At 33.8% G+C, this 18582-nt stretch overlaps 1 protein-coding gene across 1 annotated transcript in view; it reads left to right on the top strand.

Moving 5' to 3' along the window:
- Window positions 1–18582, top strand: part of LOC126975071 (uncharacterized) — a 61068-nt gene that overhangs the window by 19600 nt on the left and 22886 nt on the right. The window contains exons 2-3 of the mRNA XM_050822880.1: window positions 12561–12851; window positions 15561–15661. Of these exons, the coding sequence (XP_050678837.1) occupies window positions 12633–12851; window positions 15561–15661 (320 nt within the window). The 5' untranslated portion in view covers window positions 12561–12632. The remainder of the gene's footprint in view (window positions 1–12560; window positions 12852–15560; window positions 15662–18582) is intronic.

Here is an 18582-nt window from a genome sequence, read left to right as displayed (position 1 = left end):
TTGTTTTGCGGGGATATCGATAGGGAATATTAAATTTAATCTTGGAAACTAAATCTGGATCATAGATGTTGTTAAGACTCTCTTAAAGAAACATCAAATTCAACAAATCTCATCTTTGGCTCAAGATGTGTATATTAAAATATGTTAGTCTTTTTTTTAGTTTAACTATCAACCTCGACGATCTCACAGCTTTCACATTAACTCTATGCGATTCTCTATATCTCTATAAATGATTTATGTTTAAAACATTACGTAGAAAGGTAATATTGTTTACAAGTCAAAGTTAAAAGGTTTTTCAATTAGTGCAGTATTGAAATCAAAACATGAAAAAACAAGAATATAACTCGTCAGTTTGTAAATAACTGAAGAATTGCCGACTGCGGAAAAATATTCGCTGTATTTTTTCGATAACATGATATTTTGAAAAATGATTATTGTGCTCGCTATGTTACTGTTAAAGGAATGAAAAAATATTTTTTTTTCTTCATGCCTCTCCTATTTATCTTGTGCATTATTTTAATTAAAATTCTTCTTCAGACTTAAAACATTTTATTATGTAAGTATTCAGTGCGTCTGGGCCGTCATTCTATGGCGTAAAATTATTTCGTGTAAACTTGCCTAGAATCGACTTTGAGAGACATTATTAACTATAGTGAAGGCTACTTTAGGAGAGTTTAGTATTTTTTTGTAAACTGACCTCATTGCCGACATCGGGGTATTATCAACATGCTATCCTAGTACAAATCTACCTATTTATACAGCGTGAAGCCTTGTTTAGCAATCAAAATATATAATTTATTTAATATTATTAAATTTACAAATGATAAGTTTAAATTTTGGTACGATTTACACTTAATATAGTAAAAAACGGCCAAGTGCGATTCGGACTCGCTCATGAAGGGTTCCATGACAGTAAGTAACATAATATAAAAGTTAACAGAATACATCTTATACAAGTTAGTTACAGTATAGTTCTTATGGTTTTGGAAAAAGAGGCTATGACATACACGGACAGACAGGCAGACATGACGAATCTATAAGGTTTCCGTTTTTTATACAAATGATTTGAGTTTTCTTTAGTGTTAATTCCGCCAATATTTGTCTTCGCATTCGCATCTACACGAGGCATCCTCAGGACGTGTTGTCTCGCCAAAATATGGCACGAGACTGCATTAACACTAAAGAAAACTCAAATCATTTGTATAATTATGGATTTCCGCTAAGTAACGCCTACTTCAATAAATTTTCCGTTTTTTGCCATTTGGCTATGGAACCCTAAAAATTTAATCAAACTAAAATATTTTACAGTATTATAATTACACTTCCTTCGATAGTCCGTTTAATTGGTAATCTCTTTATAATCTTTTGAATTTTAGGACATTAACGCATTTTCTTTAACATTTGGTATAGCAAATTATTCAAATGTTTCTGCTACATTATACACTGTTCAATATTAGTCCGGTGCCGCCTTCCAGTCGCTTGGGCATTTGCCATTCAAATAAATATAAAAAAGTTTTTTTGTAGGATAAAGTGACGACGCGAGCAGATGTTTACCTGATGGTACGCCCTACCAATTTTAATGCAATAGTTATATACAGTATTAACTAGTCAGTACCTACACCGATAAACCGTGAGGAAACCGTTTTAAATAGGTACATACTAGTATTTATTACTAATTCGAAAACCGAATAGAAATAGTTTCAAATAAATACATAGATACAAGTTTTTATTACTAATTCTAAAACTGAAAACACACTAATACGTTAGGGGGGCAATAGGGTGGAAATAGTTTGTCAAACTATTTCAACACCGAAACGTTTAAGTCACAACCTTTAGAGATGAACAAGTCATACAAGATTTATCAACGAAACGTCACTCGAACGGTTGGCTCAGTGGAAGAACGCTCGCACAGAACGCGAGGGGTCGCGGGTTTGAGTCCCGCACCGTCCATAAATTGTTCATAAGACATTTTATCCCTTGACTAAAGTTAAAACCTTTTGCATAGTTACGCTTGAGGCAACTCAACATATATAAATTGGCTTAAAAGGCAAGTTTATTTAAAATATTGACAAAAAAACACTCAAATAACACTCACACCTATCGCAAAAGGGAAAGCAGAAATGAGGGATGTTTAATCATTAGCACGCCAACAATTTTATTCAATTTAACACCTAGATCGTCGACCTTTCCCAAAACTTTCGCCATCAACATTGATTTTAATTATTCACGCAATCAATATACTTCCATCCATTCTTGCTTACAAAACCGCCTCAATAATAAAACAAATAATTACTCATAATATAGTCATTATATGAGAAATGCACGCATTAAATATGTAAAATTATGAATAAACTTTCGTATTAAAACATTTACAAAAAAATGCGTACAAATTGTTTTAAATTTTCAATGTACACTTTACTATCAATGTTATCTAGACGCTTTTTGTTGTAACACTCTTACACTTATAAATATAATAATAAATTGCAATAAAAATATTAATATAACAGCATGCTTCGAAAAATCACTTAGGTAAGGTTACTTAAAAATTATTGGTTTACGTGTTATATCATCCATATGTTTATAAGTTGTCTTATGTACGAAACGCCTCTACACCAGGCTCCTTTGCACAGGATGCCGGCTAGATTATGGGTACCACAACGGTGCTTATTTCTGCCGTGAAGCAGAAATGTGTACGCATTACTGTGTTTCGGTCTGAAGGGCGCCGTAGCGGGTGAAATTACTGGGCAAAGGAGACTTTACATCTTATGTCTCAACGTGACGAGCATAGCTGTAGAGCCGCACAGAGTTTTAGGGTTTTTCAAGAATCCTGAGCGGCACTGCATTGTAATGGGCAGGGCGCATCAATTACCATCAACTGAACGTCCTGCTCGTCTCGTTCCTTAGTTTCATAAAAACAACTCTCAATTTGTGGATTTTTCAAGATTCCTGAGCATTACCCTTATGTTCATTATTGTCATAAAAAATAGGAGGAATCCTCAGGAGATGTTGACTTGCCAAACTTTAAAATGAGAGTGAGTCTTAAGACTTAAGACAGCTTATAAACATTTGGATAAGGTTATCCGATACAGCCATATTAATTGTACGAATGTTATTTGTACGTGACTTAAGCTGATAAAGTAAGAAACATTAGCACGTCAAGTTGAAGTAAATTAGGCTCGTTCCGCCACACTAGCAACCAGATCCATCGATCACAGCCAATTAAGGCTTGATTTATTACGTCTGGAACACTATTGTTTAGGCTCTTAGTACATAATAAAATTGTGTACATTGTTATTATATTCTTCAATATTTTTGAAGTGAAAACTTCTAAATAAAAACTTTTAAAGGATTAAAACGCGTTTAACTGTTTTTGCCTTAAATTTTTGCGTAAAAGTTACATTTTTATTTCAGTTAACCCGAAGTTTCAAGACCTTTCCAGATTTCGTTTTCAGGGGGGCTACATATGAAATGAGCCAAAGATAGTTTTTGTCATAGTTGTCATTATGAAATTTAGCGCCATGAAAGTCGTGTTAACTAAAATAAAAATTTAACTTTTACGCAAAAACCAAATGTGAAAACGGTTACTATTACACGCATTTTAATCCTTTAAAAGTGTTTTATTTAAATGTGTAACACTCGCGTTAATCAAAGAAATTACTAAATGAAAACTTCTTTAGCTGCGTTGAGCATTTTTCTTCGGATGGGGTATAAAATATTAATTTATAATATTAAACTCGCGTCAGGACACGGGGTCTGATCGAAAATTCGTAAGACAGTCGTTGAAATCATGGATTAATATTTGTTTACATAATATGGTTATGACTTATAAAGTGGCTTCATCAAATTCCTGTCTCACTGAGACTAATATGATCCCACTACCTTACTGTCCTATTACGGTAATAATTATCGCTTAAATTTCCTCTAGAAATGGTAAACTAGGGTTCTTTGATGTGCGAAATAAGACCGCTGCCAGGGTTGTGGCAATTCTATATTACTGCCACCTTATGTTTTAAGTATTGACTCATCCATTGCCATATAGCAAACTAACTATGGTATAGTATGGTAAAACACAAAGGCAGCTGCTAGATAGTAATTAAATAACTATTGACAAGAAAAAAATAAATTATGATGAAAGGGTTGTGGTGCTGGAATTTTCACGAACTTTAAAAGACGTTATCACTTCAAAAATTTGAATAATAGTAATAATATTGACACATTTTTTACATAAATTATCTTCCCCCAAATAAGGCATATATATAGCCTGTGTTATAGGTTTAACAAATCAGTTTATAGTCACCCTATATGCTGAGCAAGGGCTTTAAAAATTTTGTGAAACATGCATTCAAACAATCCTTTTTATGAATTAGAAATATCCGCAATTGGCATGTTTACTACTATGAAGTATGAACAATAGAAAGGTAAATTAAGTGATCAAATTACGTCAGCCCTGAATCACAATAAACTCCAATCAGAATATTATGTGATGTTGTGACGTCATCTCTTCCTAAACATCATCTGATACTGTCAATATTTCCTCTGCAGTTTACCAGTGTTTGTGCAAATTGAAATTATGTTATTGTGTGTTTTGATGTGTAATATGAAATGAAAAGTTGTGGGTTGCTGTGAAAATTTTCATATATAATAAATCCTCTCTTCGATGAAGTTTTCACTTATTTAAGTAACGTAAGTAAGTTAAAAAAGTAAGTACTTACTTTAGTAAGGACTGTGTGTTAAAAAGTTATAAACAGTAATTCCAAACCTTTGAAAAATTATTTTTAACTGTCAGAATATAATGGCAATTCACTAATTATATCTCTACAATCGAGACTGTTCGATTCAGACTTTGACTAATATGGCGACTATTAAACTATTAAAATAGTCTAGGACTAGTTAAAATTTAAAAAAAATATAAAATAAATTCTCCCAGTATTTCACAAAAACCAAGAATTTTGTCAACGTGTTTTACAATAAATTTATAAAAGTAAGTTAGTTATTTTAATAAATTATAATTCTTATTTATTGGTTTGTGAAATATTCTGAGAATCTACTTGAAATTAAATTAAAAAAGGAACGGGGGCGCATTCTTGATAATGTAATAAATTACTCGTCTTAAGTTATTTGAGGGAACAAAATGAATTATTTAATTGAAAGTCTCCTGATTGAAAACTGATTGAGTGTCTATAATTAAATCCAGTTAGCTTTATAGGTCGAGAAGGCTTTAGAAGCCTTGTTTCGTGTCGTATTGTCAATAGGTCGACGCACTCAAATGCGGAAATGTTATAGATCAATAGGTTGGTGCATAGATGTCATTTTAACATTTTTATTTTTATTTGCAAACTTGTTAAAATAAATCACAGATCATCGTCACCTTTTTGCTCTTAATAGTGATTTTCATTATTATGACACTAGAAATAAGGGATTGCTTATAACTAATTCTAGTAGGCTTCATAAGATACATAATAGCTTTAAGGGTAAATGTATACACTTCTATAATAAAGTCCCAGCCACTCTTCAGGCATTATCTATAAATAAATTTAAATGTTATATAAAAAAATGGCTCTGACGTAAATCTTATTATTCCACTGCTGAATATCTAAGTGATCGGACAGCCTGGGACTAGATTGTGATTATTTTATAGCGATAGAAATGTATATTGTTATTGAAAAGAGCGCAAAAAAAAAAGAATGCTGGGAGAGTTTCTTGCGCCGCTTCTTCTCTCTCAGAGCGCCATTTGTTACCCAAGCGGTAGTAGTATCTAGTAGTTATTAGAAATGACATCAAAAAGAATTCTAAAGGAATCAATTTTGAGAAAAAATAAATTCCTTTTATGCTTGATGCCATATGAATCTCGATTTAATGTTTACTACCTAGATTAAGGTTTGGTCTGCGCTGCGCTCCAACTAGATACCGCACTACCTAATAACAATCGCTCTTTTATTACGGAAACTATTAAATGCTTGTGTGCGCGGCATCTTGATATTCAATGGCCTCTTTAAATTTTTTTAAAATATGCTTCGTGTTATTTTACATTGAAATTAATAAAATACAAAATACCTACTGATTATATTTGATCCGAGTGTCTTTCTTATTTCTTGTAGTATTACTTTAACAAAGTTTTTCTACGCAACCCGGCATTTTAGTTTCCTTTATTAGCAAAGTTTAATAGAACATGTAGCACGTCAACTTCCCACATTGCTCGAGACTGGCTCAAGTACGCCCACTTGGGCATAGTATTAGTTGCCGCACTTTGCAACTACGCCTGCGGTATTTATCAATCAATCAATCAATCAAATTCTTTATTTGGGTATAAACATGGTATGTTACGATAGTATAATCTTACAGTTTTACATGTTGCGCCAGGCTTAACTAGGCTTGCAAATTAATTTAATACAGTAAATAGTATAAGGTAAATAACACGTAACAGATTAGATGATATATGTGTACATGTCAGAAATAATAAATATGAATTAACATAATACAAAAAAATAATAATATTGAATTACAGACTCACATAATAATAAAATAATAACAGACTAACATAATAATAAATAGTTTCACATTTTATGTTATGACATTACTCGCGTTCAGAAATTCATTTATCGTATAAAATAGTCGTTCACTTAACCAGTGGTTAAGTTTTTTCTTAAAAAGTCTTTTATTTAATAATTTTAAATTAATGGGCAGTTTATTGTATATTCTGACACTCATAGCAAGACAACTCTTGTCATACTGCAAGGTCAGTGGGATTTCGTCAAAAATTAGTCTATTTGGATCTCGGCGGTTTCTTTGAGGGTTAGTGTCACAAACATTCTTAAATAAATCACTATTGAATTTCACAAATACACACAGTTCATAGATATAAAGACAAGCAAGTGGTAATAGTCCAAGTTTTCCAAACAGAGTTCTGCAAGACTCATCAGGTGGCACGTTCCAAATAGCTCTCACACATTTTTTTTTTCATTTTATAAAAACCCTAGAAATATTTGTACAATTACCCCACAAGAACAGTCCGTAACGCAAAACTGACTCAATATAAGCGTGATAAGCTAATAATGTTGTTTGTAAACAAGTAACTTTTTTTATTTGCCGAAGAGCATAAACAAATTTGTTGATCTTGCTACAAACGTTAGAAATATGTGATTCTCATCTAATGGTGTCATCCAGGAGCAATCCCAAAAACTTTGTTTGATTTTCTGTGTTAACAGTGGTGGTATTATAATTAACATTTAGAATTGGGGTTTCGCGTTTAGTTGTGTTAAATTGAACATAATTTGTCTTTGCCAGATTTATCTTAAGGTTATTATGTCTAATCCATTGACTAATTGAATTCATCGTCATGTTTATGTCAGCTTCATGATCACTTACGGAGGCATTTTTTTTCAGAAGCCACAACAATGGAAATATCATCTGCAAAGAGGACACATTTGTATCTTGTTATGTTTATGATGTCATTTATACAAATTAGAAATAGAAACGGGCCAAGAACACTTCCCTGAGGAACCCATAATTTAGTTAATTTATGGTCAGATGCTTATGAATTCATCTCGTTATTTTCATCAGGTTTCGTGATGATAACATATTGAGGTCTATTTGAAGGGTATGAAGTTAACCATTCAAGGGTGGTTCCTCTTATACAATATCTTCAAGTTTTTTAATTAATATAGGATGAGATACTCTGTCGAAAGCCTTTGAAAGATCAAAACATAGCCCGTAGTCCAGTTTTTCTTGTTGAGATTAGATAAGATATTCTGTAGTAGAGAAAACATTGCTTGAGTCGTAGACTTCTCTTTCTGGAATCCATACTGATCAGTACTAATTACATTACATTTGAAACAAAATTCCATCAATCTTTTGTGAATGCATTTTTCAAAAACCTTTGAGAAGTTTGAAATTAATGTTATTGGACGATAGTTGCTAATATCAGACTTATACCTTTCTTAAATATAGGCTTTATCATATGCCTAGATAAGTTTATATATAGGCTAGATAAGCTTATTAAAAATGTCAGAACACTTAATAGACCACCACAACTTGCCTTCAAAACCTTTGTATACACCTCGTCATACCCTTCGGAGTTAGTATTTTTTAATGACATAATCTCGTTTCAAACCTCAACTTCCAACATAGGTCTTAAAAAAATAGTTCGCAAAAAGCTTTGATTGGTAGGTGCTTGTGGATGTCCATTTGTAGTCAAAACGTCATCAGTCAATTCGATAAAGTAATTATTAAATTCATTTGCTATTCTTTAGGGGTTAGATACTGAATTATTTTTAATATTAATGTTCCATATAATCTTATATTTGTTAGTAGGAGCGCAGCGGAGACCAATCCTTAATCTAAGCTTTACTATTATCTAGGTAGTATAATTGTCATATTCTGTCTATTATAAAAGTTAAGGTTACTCCCAAAGTAAGGTAGCAAATAGCAAATTATTTTGATTTATTTCATGACTGGTAGATAAAAAATCAATCAATTCGTGTGTTAGTTTTTCTCATTAAAAAAATATAGTAAATAAAAATATTTATTTGATTACCTTCACCACACAGTGAAGGTAATCATGTTTTCAAGGAACTTTTTCAAAAAATTTCCGTGATATTTGTACAGGTTCTTACGATGGATACAATATTTAAAAAATCTGTAAATTGCAAGTCAGTTAATTTTATTTTCTGTTAATTTTACTATTTCCCCCACAACACAGGCTACTTCTAGTGTGCGGTTCAGCATAAAATGTAATAGTTTGGTACCATCGTGTAACATAACATACTATGTACGTAATTAATTATTTTCAATTTACCATTTTTTATGACAATAAGGGACGAGACAAGCAGGACGTGCAGCTGGTGGAAATTGATACGCCCTGTTGATTACAATGCAGTGCCGTTCAGGATAATTGAAATCCAAAAATTCTGAGTGGCACTAATTGCGCTCTCCATGCTTTTTTATTATTATAAATGTCCTCATCATCATCATTATGATCAGCCGGAAGACGTCCACTGCTGGACAAATGCCTCCCCCAAAGATCGCTATGACGATCGGTCCTGCGCTGCCCCCATCCAACCTATTCCGGTGATCTTGACCAGATCGTAGGGCCATCTAGTGGGGGGCCTACTAACACTGCGGCTTCTGGTACGTGATGACCATTCGAGGACCTTACTGCCCCAACGTAGTAAAAATAGCAACTTATTTTTTTTTAAATTAAATAAGTACACTCTTAACTTATTGATATATCTTGCCAAACTTTAATTATAAATTCAATAATAATAATAAATTATACATTCAGCTCTCTAAGTGTTACGATCTATGATATACAGTCTGCTGACAGACTTACGGACAGCAGACACATTGTGATAGGCGTCCGTTTATTTCCATTTAATTATGCACTGCTTGCTATTCCTTGCAAGTTTTCTTGAATAACCAAGCTAACTTTAATAAAAACTACAAATATCGAATCCTATTATCTCCACAGAATGTCAGAGGCTAAAACTATAAAATATACCATTACGTAATCGACACAATACATCAAACACCGGTCCTTCATCAATCAAGATCACCCTCCTCGTGTTCACGTCATAGATGATCCTTAAGACCCTTAGCTGTGTCTACAGATACGACGAACTTGGCGCTTACGAGATTACACAGAAATAATTGACTGCTAGAATTTTACTCTGGTCAATTACATTATATCACAAAAATTAATTTGATAACGACATGAACGATGCGGGACTCGAATCTACGACCTCTCGCGTTCCGTGTGGGCGCTCTTCCACTGAGCCAACCATTCGAGTGACGTATCGTTGATAAATCTTTCATGCCTTGTTCAACTCTCAGGTTGTAGCTTCATCTATAGGATCTACTTTACAGTTGATAACCTGCTCCACCCCAATATTTGCATATTAGGAAATTCACTTGAGATGTCGCTCTTTCAATCTAAACAATTTGAGATCTTTTTAAAGTGATAACCCTCACTTCTGGGATTAATTAAACTAGAAACTAAACCCAGAACTACTACCACTAAAGTGTAATTAATCCCAGAAGTGAGGGTTATCATTTTGTTTACATTACATATATTATACAAAAAGTAACGCGGTGTATATACATCAACTTATACGGATAACATTAAAACATTCATTCAAATTAACAACTTATTTCGTGGCAGTAATGTTCAAAGTCTATTGTATATGCTCATTAGAAGCTCGCATGCGAACACGAGGCATGTACATTTTCTTTTAGCAATTAAAAATTTTATTTAGCAGAATGATTAAAATCGTCAAGATCGTTATACAATTTTGTTAGTTTAAAGGGGCACTTACCTGAAATACGACATTCCATCATGTTTAAGTTCAGATATGCCGTTATTTTGACAATTTTTCACCGAACACTTTTTCATTGCGTGGTGTTGTATTCAAAGCGCGGTCGAAACACAACTGTACGAAAACTCTGCGTAATAGACGCGTAGGCACAGTTTTGCTTCAGACAATTTTTTGATCGTAATTGGTTATTGTACGTCAATGCGTGTAAGTTATTTAAATGTTCGGGGATTATTAAACAAAAGTCAAGTTTTCCATACCAGAGCTATCTTATGACCGATCTTATGTAGGTACATCTATTATAACTACACATAATATATTATTATAGACTTACATACTTGCCAGTAATAAATATAAATCTACCTACATTAAATTAAATTTCAAATTGTTTATGTCTCAAAATATGATAATTGGATGATTTTTTTAAGTCCTTAATAAATTAAAATATGCAGGACTTGCAATTATTTACATTACTTTAATCCAATGCACTTTTATCTGTTAATTAATATTATAATCTTTAATTTTATAATAAGCTTTTTTAAAGTCTCTCTTTAACGAATCTTTTATAATAATTTAAATATTTCTTCAGGGATTGTAATAAAAGCTGTCACATTGTCCCCTCAATTATTTGTCTATTTTTGTTAGCCTTGTATGAATCAGAACAAGATTATGTTTATTTTTAGTTATAACACATACATATAGTCTTTCTTATAATGATATCAGATAGATAGCTATCATTTAAGATTCGATCTTGACCAGGGATAATTATGCTTCCAATTATAATATACAAAGGCATTATGGGTTGCGTTTCCTAAAATCAATAAACTGATGAAACACAGGGTGCGCAATCTCTGCCTCCATCAGGTAGGCAGACATAATTATATTTAATTGTGGTTCATAATAATGATGAGAGGAATGTCGGAACAATAATGATGTCTGATACTAATATTGTATATTAACGTTTTCTGGTTTTATATGCGACTACGATGACCCCATAAAGCCCAATAGTTAGCGACCCTTTCTATTGAGCTAGAGGTCCCGGGTTTGAATCCCGGTATGTGCACACATTTATATGATGAATGTGGTTAATTTGTTATTTTTAAAGTGATATCCCTCAGTTCTGGGATTAATTATCTAAATTAAATTTGTAACCACGATGCGAGACTTGAACCCTTGACTTCTCGGGTTCCATCTGAGTGCACTTACCAACTGAGCCAACCGTTCGACTGACGCATGGTTCTTTTTTTATTACGGAAAAAGGAGGACAAACGAGCGTACGGCTCACCTGGTGTTAAGTGATCACCGTAGCCCACATTCTCTAGCAACAACAGAGGAATCACAGGAGCGTTGCCGGCCTTTAAGAAAGGTGTACGCGCTTTTCGTAAATCTTGGTATGTCTTGTTCAACTCTCAAGTGATGGCTACGGGATCTACTTTACAGTTGATAACCTGCTCAACCCAAATAATTGCATAATATGAAATTGACTTGAGATGTGGTTTTTTAAATTCTACACAATTTGTTATTTTCAAAGTGATATCCTTCACTTCTGGGATTGATTATACAAATTAAATTTCTCAACAAAATTTATGAACGATGTGGGACTCGAACCCGCAACCTCTGAAGTTTCGCCTAAGCGCTCTTACCAATTGAGCCAATCGTTCGAATATAATATTAATACCCGGGCTTTTCTTCATTGGCACAATGCGTTGCGGTAATGCCACAACATACTTATAAAACTCTCTGCCACGTACACCCAAATTGTGGAATGAACTTCATTGGGCGGGGTTTCCAGAGCGATGTAACATTGATACTCTTAAGAAAAGCGTATACAACCATTTGGTAGCCCGGCAACGCTTTTTGGGGGTGGCCATTTACATGGGCGGTGGTGATCACTTAATATCAGGTCAAACTAGTCGTTTGTCCTCTTGATCCCATAAAAAATATTCACGGATGGAAATATGTGAAGAACAAAACGAGAATGGTAAAATTTATAAATTACTTGTATTATGCATTCCCTAAATTTTGAACTAAATGTACAATTAGTGGAAATACTTGAGATTGTCACAAATTAAATTTTATAATGTCGGATCAACTTAAATTGTATTTCATTTTTTTACATAAACTGTTTTTGGAAAACGCTCTATAATATATTTATATTAAATGAGTTATTTAAGCAAGCACAATTACTGTAGATTATAATTTACATTACAGAATAAACATAGTATTAATTCATTACTATTTTCATTGTTTCAGATAAAATGCCAAGCAGAAAACGGCAGCGAAAGAGTAGAAGAGAGCGTAGTGCAATAAAATGATGTTAAGGGAATGTGTGACTTAAGTGTGTGTGCAATGAAAACTAAAATGGCATCGACACGTCCGCTGGGCAAAGTATCCAATAGAGATTTGATAGTTATAGTTGTACTGTTGTGTCAGGCAATAGTTTGTGACAGCCAGTGTCCAAAGTTCGCTGAGAGGCCACTTGAGACAAGGCTTCAGGACGCTTCGATTGTTTTTAGGGCGGTCGTTGTTGAAGCAAATTTTCACGTAAGTTCTCTCAGAAGACTGATAAGAAATTATCTGCAAAAGTGAGGCTATAAAATACTACTTCAAACACAACCAACTTCTTAAAGTCTATATTATGCTACTTATGAATGAATGGGAGATATTTGGAGTGCCTGGTCAATCCCGGCACCGCAAGCCTCCTTTCGTTGTTAATTGAGATTTAACTTTGAATCTCTAGATTTTTTAGTAGAATCAGGCTTGAGCAATGTTTGTGAATGATATTGTATAAGCAACTCAAATGATACCTATCTATATTTTAAATTTATTCACTTATGAACGTTAGTTTAATTGAGTGTTTTTAATGCATCATTCTGCGATTTGTTTCAACTTGGATCATGCTGTGGGAAATTATTTCTAACTTAAGAAATGCCTGAGGCCTAAGAAGAACGGGCGCATAAAAGTCAGCAGCATTTTTTAAATATTCAAATTGTAATATAAATATCAAAATAAAATTTAATCTAACTATCAAATAAAAAAAAGCGCAATAAGATAGTTCGCAGTCTGCAGGTAAGGTGCCCGAAAAGCTGGCAATGTCGCCTTTTTGAATTTCTATATTTATTCTTTGGCAAAGATAAGTGCCATATCACCTTTAGATATGTGATATGTCAAATTTAAGTCGAATGGGGAACTTCTTATGAGAGTTTTTTCTGACGGAGCTTATGTATTCCAACTCTCCACTACAAACGGAAGAAGTATTATGTATCCATCATCTTGAGAAGAATATTTCCTCCGCTAGGTTATAAGGTATTATACAGCTATCACTATTGTTCCACTGCCTTTAACGTGCTCAGTGCGATGGCATAAGATGCTACACCAGTGGCCTTCCAAGATTCCATGAAATCAATTTCATACCATCAGGCCTCTTGCCATTGTGTTACATGAAATATTATCTTTTATTGTAAAAATAAATCTATTTCACAAATAAACCTGGTGGCGATCGCTCCATTCGCAGGAATGGAACCGCTTAGAAAGTGATTCATGCTATAGTAACTTTGACAACACAAATGGTCTTTAACAATTATTAATTGTTGAAAACAGGTATTTTGTTCAATTTCTGGGAACTAAAGCCGCTGTCCCACCGCGTCGCAAGGAGAAACGCACGTGTGTTAAGATTCGCTTTACAAGTAAATGTATTTAATTGTGTCCAATGCAGCCCACGGACACATCATTATCATCATCATCACCTGGAAGACGTCCACTGCTGGAGAAAGGCCTCCCTTAAAGATTTCCACGACGATCGGTCCTGCGCTACCCTCATCCAATGTATTCCGGCGATCTTGACCTAATCGTCGCCATTTGAGGACTTTACTGCCCCTACGGCCATCTGTCCGTCGAACTAAGTGCCCTGCCCACTGCCATGTCAGTTTCGCAATCACTTGGACTATGTCGGTAACTTTGGTTCTCCAATCGATCTCCTCATTTTTGATTCGATCTCGCAGCATAAGAAACTCCGAGCATAGCCCTCTCCATTCTGAGCGACCATGAGCTTTCTCATAAGGCCCATAGTTAGCGACCATGTCTGCGTACCGTAAGTCATCACTCGCAACACACACTGGTTGAAAACCTTCGTCTTCAGACACTGTGGTATAGGGGATGAAAAGATTTTACGGAGCTTCCCGAACGCTGCCCATCCCAGTTGGATTCGACAAGTGACCTCTTTCGCGAAATTGGACCTGCCCAACTGAATTTTTTGTCCAAGGTAGACGTACTCGTCAACAATTTCGAGAGCACAGTTCCCAATTGTTATGGGAGTAGGTGCCACATGGACATTTGACATGATCTTCTTCTTGCCCATGCTCATTTTAAGACCTACTACTACCCATCGAGCATATTATAGCTTAAGTGTTCCATGCCCACGGATACGCTAAGCATCAATTGACCTCATTGATACATGCGTTTCATACAATAGGCGCTTACATAGCTCAACATTGTTAACTTCATGCACGCTGTGCATGCGGTACACATATACAAAGCGTGTCTTATTGCCGTTTGACAACGTGGGTCTTCGATTCCACTGAAGTACAAACTATACATGACTATTAACTACAGCAGACTGCAATCAATTCATGCATAATGTGTCCGTTAATTGCAGTGGAATATGCGTAGCCTCTCCGTGCTCCACGGTGATGACCTACGCTATAGTTATACATAGTGGTGGGTTCATATTCCTGTACAGTGTGTGCTGCAGTGGAAACGTAGTCTTACGTTGTCGAACCAATGAATCCACGAAGCTAAAATGCGCCATAGGCTCGATTCCAGCATGCGCAGCGGTGAGAATGCCTCAGACCTGAGAAGAATGTGCCCAACTAACTCAGCGGGCTTTTTTATCATCAAAAAATATGTTTTCAAAGTACTATTGTACAATTAAACTTTAAAAGCCTGAGGGCGGTCGCTTCATTCCCAATCAGTGGAATCATTAAAAAAGTCATTTATGTTATAGTAACCTTTAGCATACAAACTTTTTTTAACAATTCTTTTGAATATCATAATACTTTTGTTTCGATCATTTTCTGAGATCTTGTTGTAAAAGCATACTCATCACCCCACAAAAGACTAACTAACTCGACTTAGCCGAGTAGTAGGCATAACAAGTTTATGTTTGTTCCTTATGATCATGATGATCATTCCAGTTGTAAAATCAAACTAGAAACACAACAGTAACCAATTCATAATAAATATATTATGTTTCAGATAAAAACATTAGATTTAGCTTTGGTATCAATATACAGAGGAGGTGTGGAGCTTGCTTCAGTTAGCCAGTACTCTGGTTCGCCGTATAATACAACTGACAGGTATGTACTACTATGAAAATGTTTGTATAGCTGAAAGTTCATTGTACACCCACGCTAAAGAAACTCAACCAATTTAGATAAGATTTCGTTAAAACAAATCTTCATTCCAAAACAAAGCTTCGAAACGATCGAAGGAATAAATATGAAGAAAGATTTGCCGTGTCAGGCATATGCTGGTTATTCCATTCACTAAGATTGCTAGTCGATGCGTCATAATTGAAAATTTAAAAAAAACTTTCATCATTATTTTTTTTTGTAATTTACCTTTTTGTGTTTCGTCTAATAATTAGTGTAAGTGGCACTGCCTTGCTGATTGGACAACAAATAAATATATAAAAATAGCTGTGAACATCCACTGCTTGTAGTGATTAGTCGATCCTGAATTTGAAGCCTCTACTTTTGAAGGTTATAAAAACTCTAGCGGCCTTACAAATAAAATTGGCATAAAGTTATAACTAAGCATAAACCGAGAATATGTAAAATATTTACAAATAGACACGAATGGTTTCTTCGGACGTATAACGTTTCCCGCGTTTATTTGCAAGGCAGTTTGTCATTCGGAAAACTTCAGAATTATTGTTGTTTACAATATCGTTGACAGTGTTGTCAACGATATTGTAAACATTTTGCATTTTCTTTGTTTATCATCAGTTATAACTTTATACCAAGTTTATTTGTAAGGCCGTAAATATTTACTAGGGATGATTTAAAATGTTGGCATGTAGATATCACAAAATACCTTAATGTTTATTTTGATTGTGTGGGTTCATTGCGACTTATTCTCATTAAAGCTCAGCTTTCCCATTGTTTTTATCAAACTGAATAGATGGTTTTGATTTAATTTTATTTGAATTACATTATATGGTAAAGATTCTGCTTTGATTGCCGAAGGTAGCAAACGTGACAAATATGTCGGTCTGACTCTTACACATTTACCTCGATGCTCGTAGAGCTCAGAGGTTCGTCGGTTGTCTAAGTATTATCTCCGCGTTTCAATAGGGCTACTAGAAACCCTAGCGCCGGCAGATACTTCGGCCAACGGATCAGCCTTGCTTTCTAACGCGGAGAAGCTGCCCGTAGGTATACTTGATACAAATTCTCATACTTGTAGTTTTTACCAAATGTAATCATGTAAAGTATTGTAAATAATACTTCTAAAGATTGTGATGTTGTAAATAAATTAAAATCAGGAAAAATATTAATACAATGGTAAGGTATTAAATTTGGTTCAACTGATTATATCGTTTGTTTCTCGCTCAGAATCAAAAGTGTAATAGCCATTATTCAAAACATTTGCCAACGATCAAACTTTCATGGCTATTTATTACTCTTAAAGCGCTCACAAAACAGACATAATAGCCTCTTCAGGTTTTCTACGGTCAAAGTTCCATAAGAAGTGTGTTAAACTTAGAACTTTTACGTTGTAGCCGATAAAAGCTTCACGCTCAAACTGGTAAGATAAACAACAAAAATGTTATGCGTGCTATTTACACTGTCTATGTTGCAAAGAAGTGTCTTTTCATACTTTAATCGTACCACAGAGTAGGAATAGATACACAAATAAAATTTCAAAAACAAAATTTTATGAACGATGCGGGACTCGAACCCTAGACCTCCGGCGATACGTGCCGGAGCTCTAACCAACTGAGCTAACCGTCGAGTGACGTATCGTTATAAAATCTTGTATGCTTTGTTCAACTCTCAGTTGTGGCTTCATCTACATCCTGTTGATGGAAGGGATAGATACTTAATATGATAATATTGACACACTTTTATATAAGTTGTGTAGACTCAAACTAGACATACCCTGTGCTGTGACAATACTGTAGACAATACGATAACTATACTTAAACATACAAAAACACATGCAAATTTCAGAATTTGGAAACAAATATACATTTTAATATATATCGCTTGCACCAACACGATCACTAACCACGGGATTTATATGGGTCCTCGCTTACGTTTAAAACTTGTACCAGGCTGATAATAAAATGCGTGATTACCAAATAGTTTTAAATGATTATTTCGTTTGGTTCCAATAACTTTATAACTTCTTTATATTTAGCATGTAACGATTGGTAGGTAGTCATTTCAAAAAATATATTTACATTTATATAAAATTGTACCAATATAATATATTAAATAAATAAAATAAATAAATAATAAAATCTATATAATATAATATTCATCTCTTTGACACAAAAAATAATTACAATGGAAAGACTACAGCAACTTTCAACTTCCAATGTCACGAGGGGCTGCTCAAAACCAGTGTTGTGTTGGTGTCTTCTGCACTAACACAACAATGTACTAGTCAGCTCCGTTTAGCAGGAAAGTTCTTTATATATTTCTAGAATTTTTTCTATTTTATTTAAATTTGCATTAAAGATTTCAATTAATATTTTAAATAGAAGGTGTGTGTTTTATTTTGCTCATATAGTTTTTGAATAATGTATATATTATACATATTATGTTATTAAGTTAGTTGATTAAATTTATATTTTTAATTGTAATATTATATTGAAATACGCGCCGGTCTAAAGTAAAATAAATTTAAACTTGAAATAGTTAACCTCTATTTAAATAGACCTAGTTCGATATTTAAAATACTAAATAGTGGTTACGAAAACCAAAAAACACGCTTTTTATAGAAAGCCGAACTTAAGAATAGAAAATTTATTTTGAAATTTAAAATTAACATCAATTCCTGCCTTATAGACGATAGATGAAAATATATATTATCAAAAATCTTATTTTGCAAATTGAAAAATGGAATAATTTTATCAAATTAATGTATTGTCATCGGTCCTCGATAAATCTAAGAAGTTTGAACGAAATCTGGCCGTTAAAAGTGGGTCAAAATCGCACGCATATGAGTCGGTTACAAACAAACATACAAGAGAGCTAATAAAATGCGT

Source organism: Leptidea sinapis, chromosome 34, assembly GCF_905404315.1.
Source record: "Leptidea sinapis chromosome 34, ilLepSina1.1, whole genome shotgun sequence".
NCBI lineage: Eukaryota > Metazoa > Arthropoda > Insecta > Lepidoptera > Pieridae > Leptidea > Leptidea sinapis.
The sequence above is the reverse complement of the archived record's forward strand: the minus strand, read 5'-3'. Positions and strand labels throughout refer to the sequence as shown.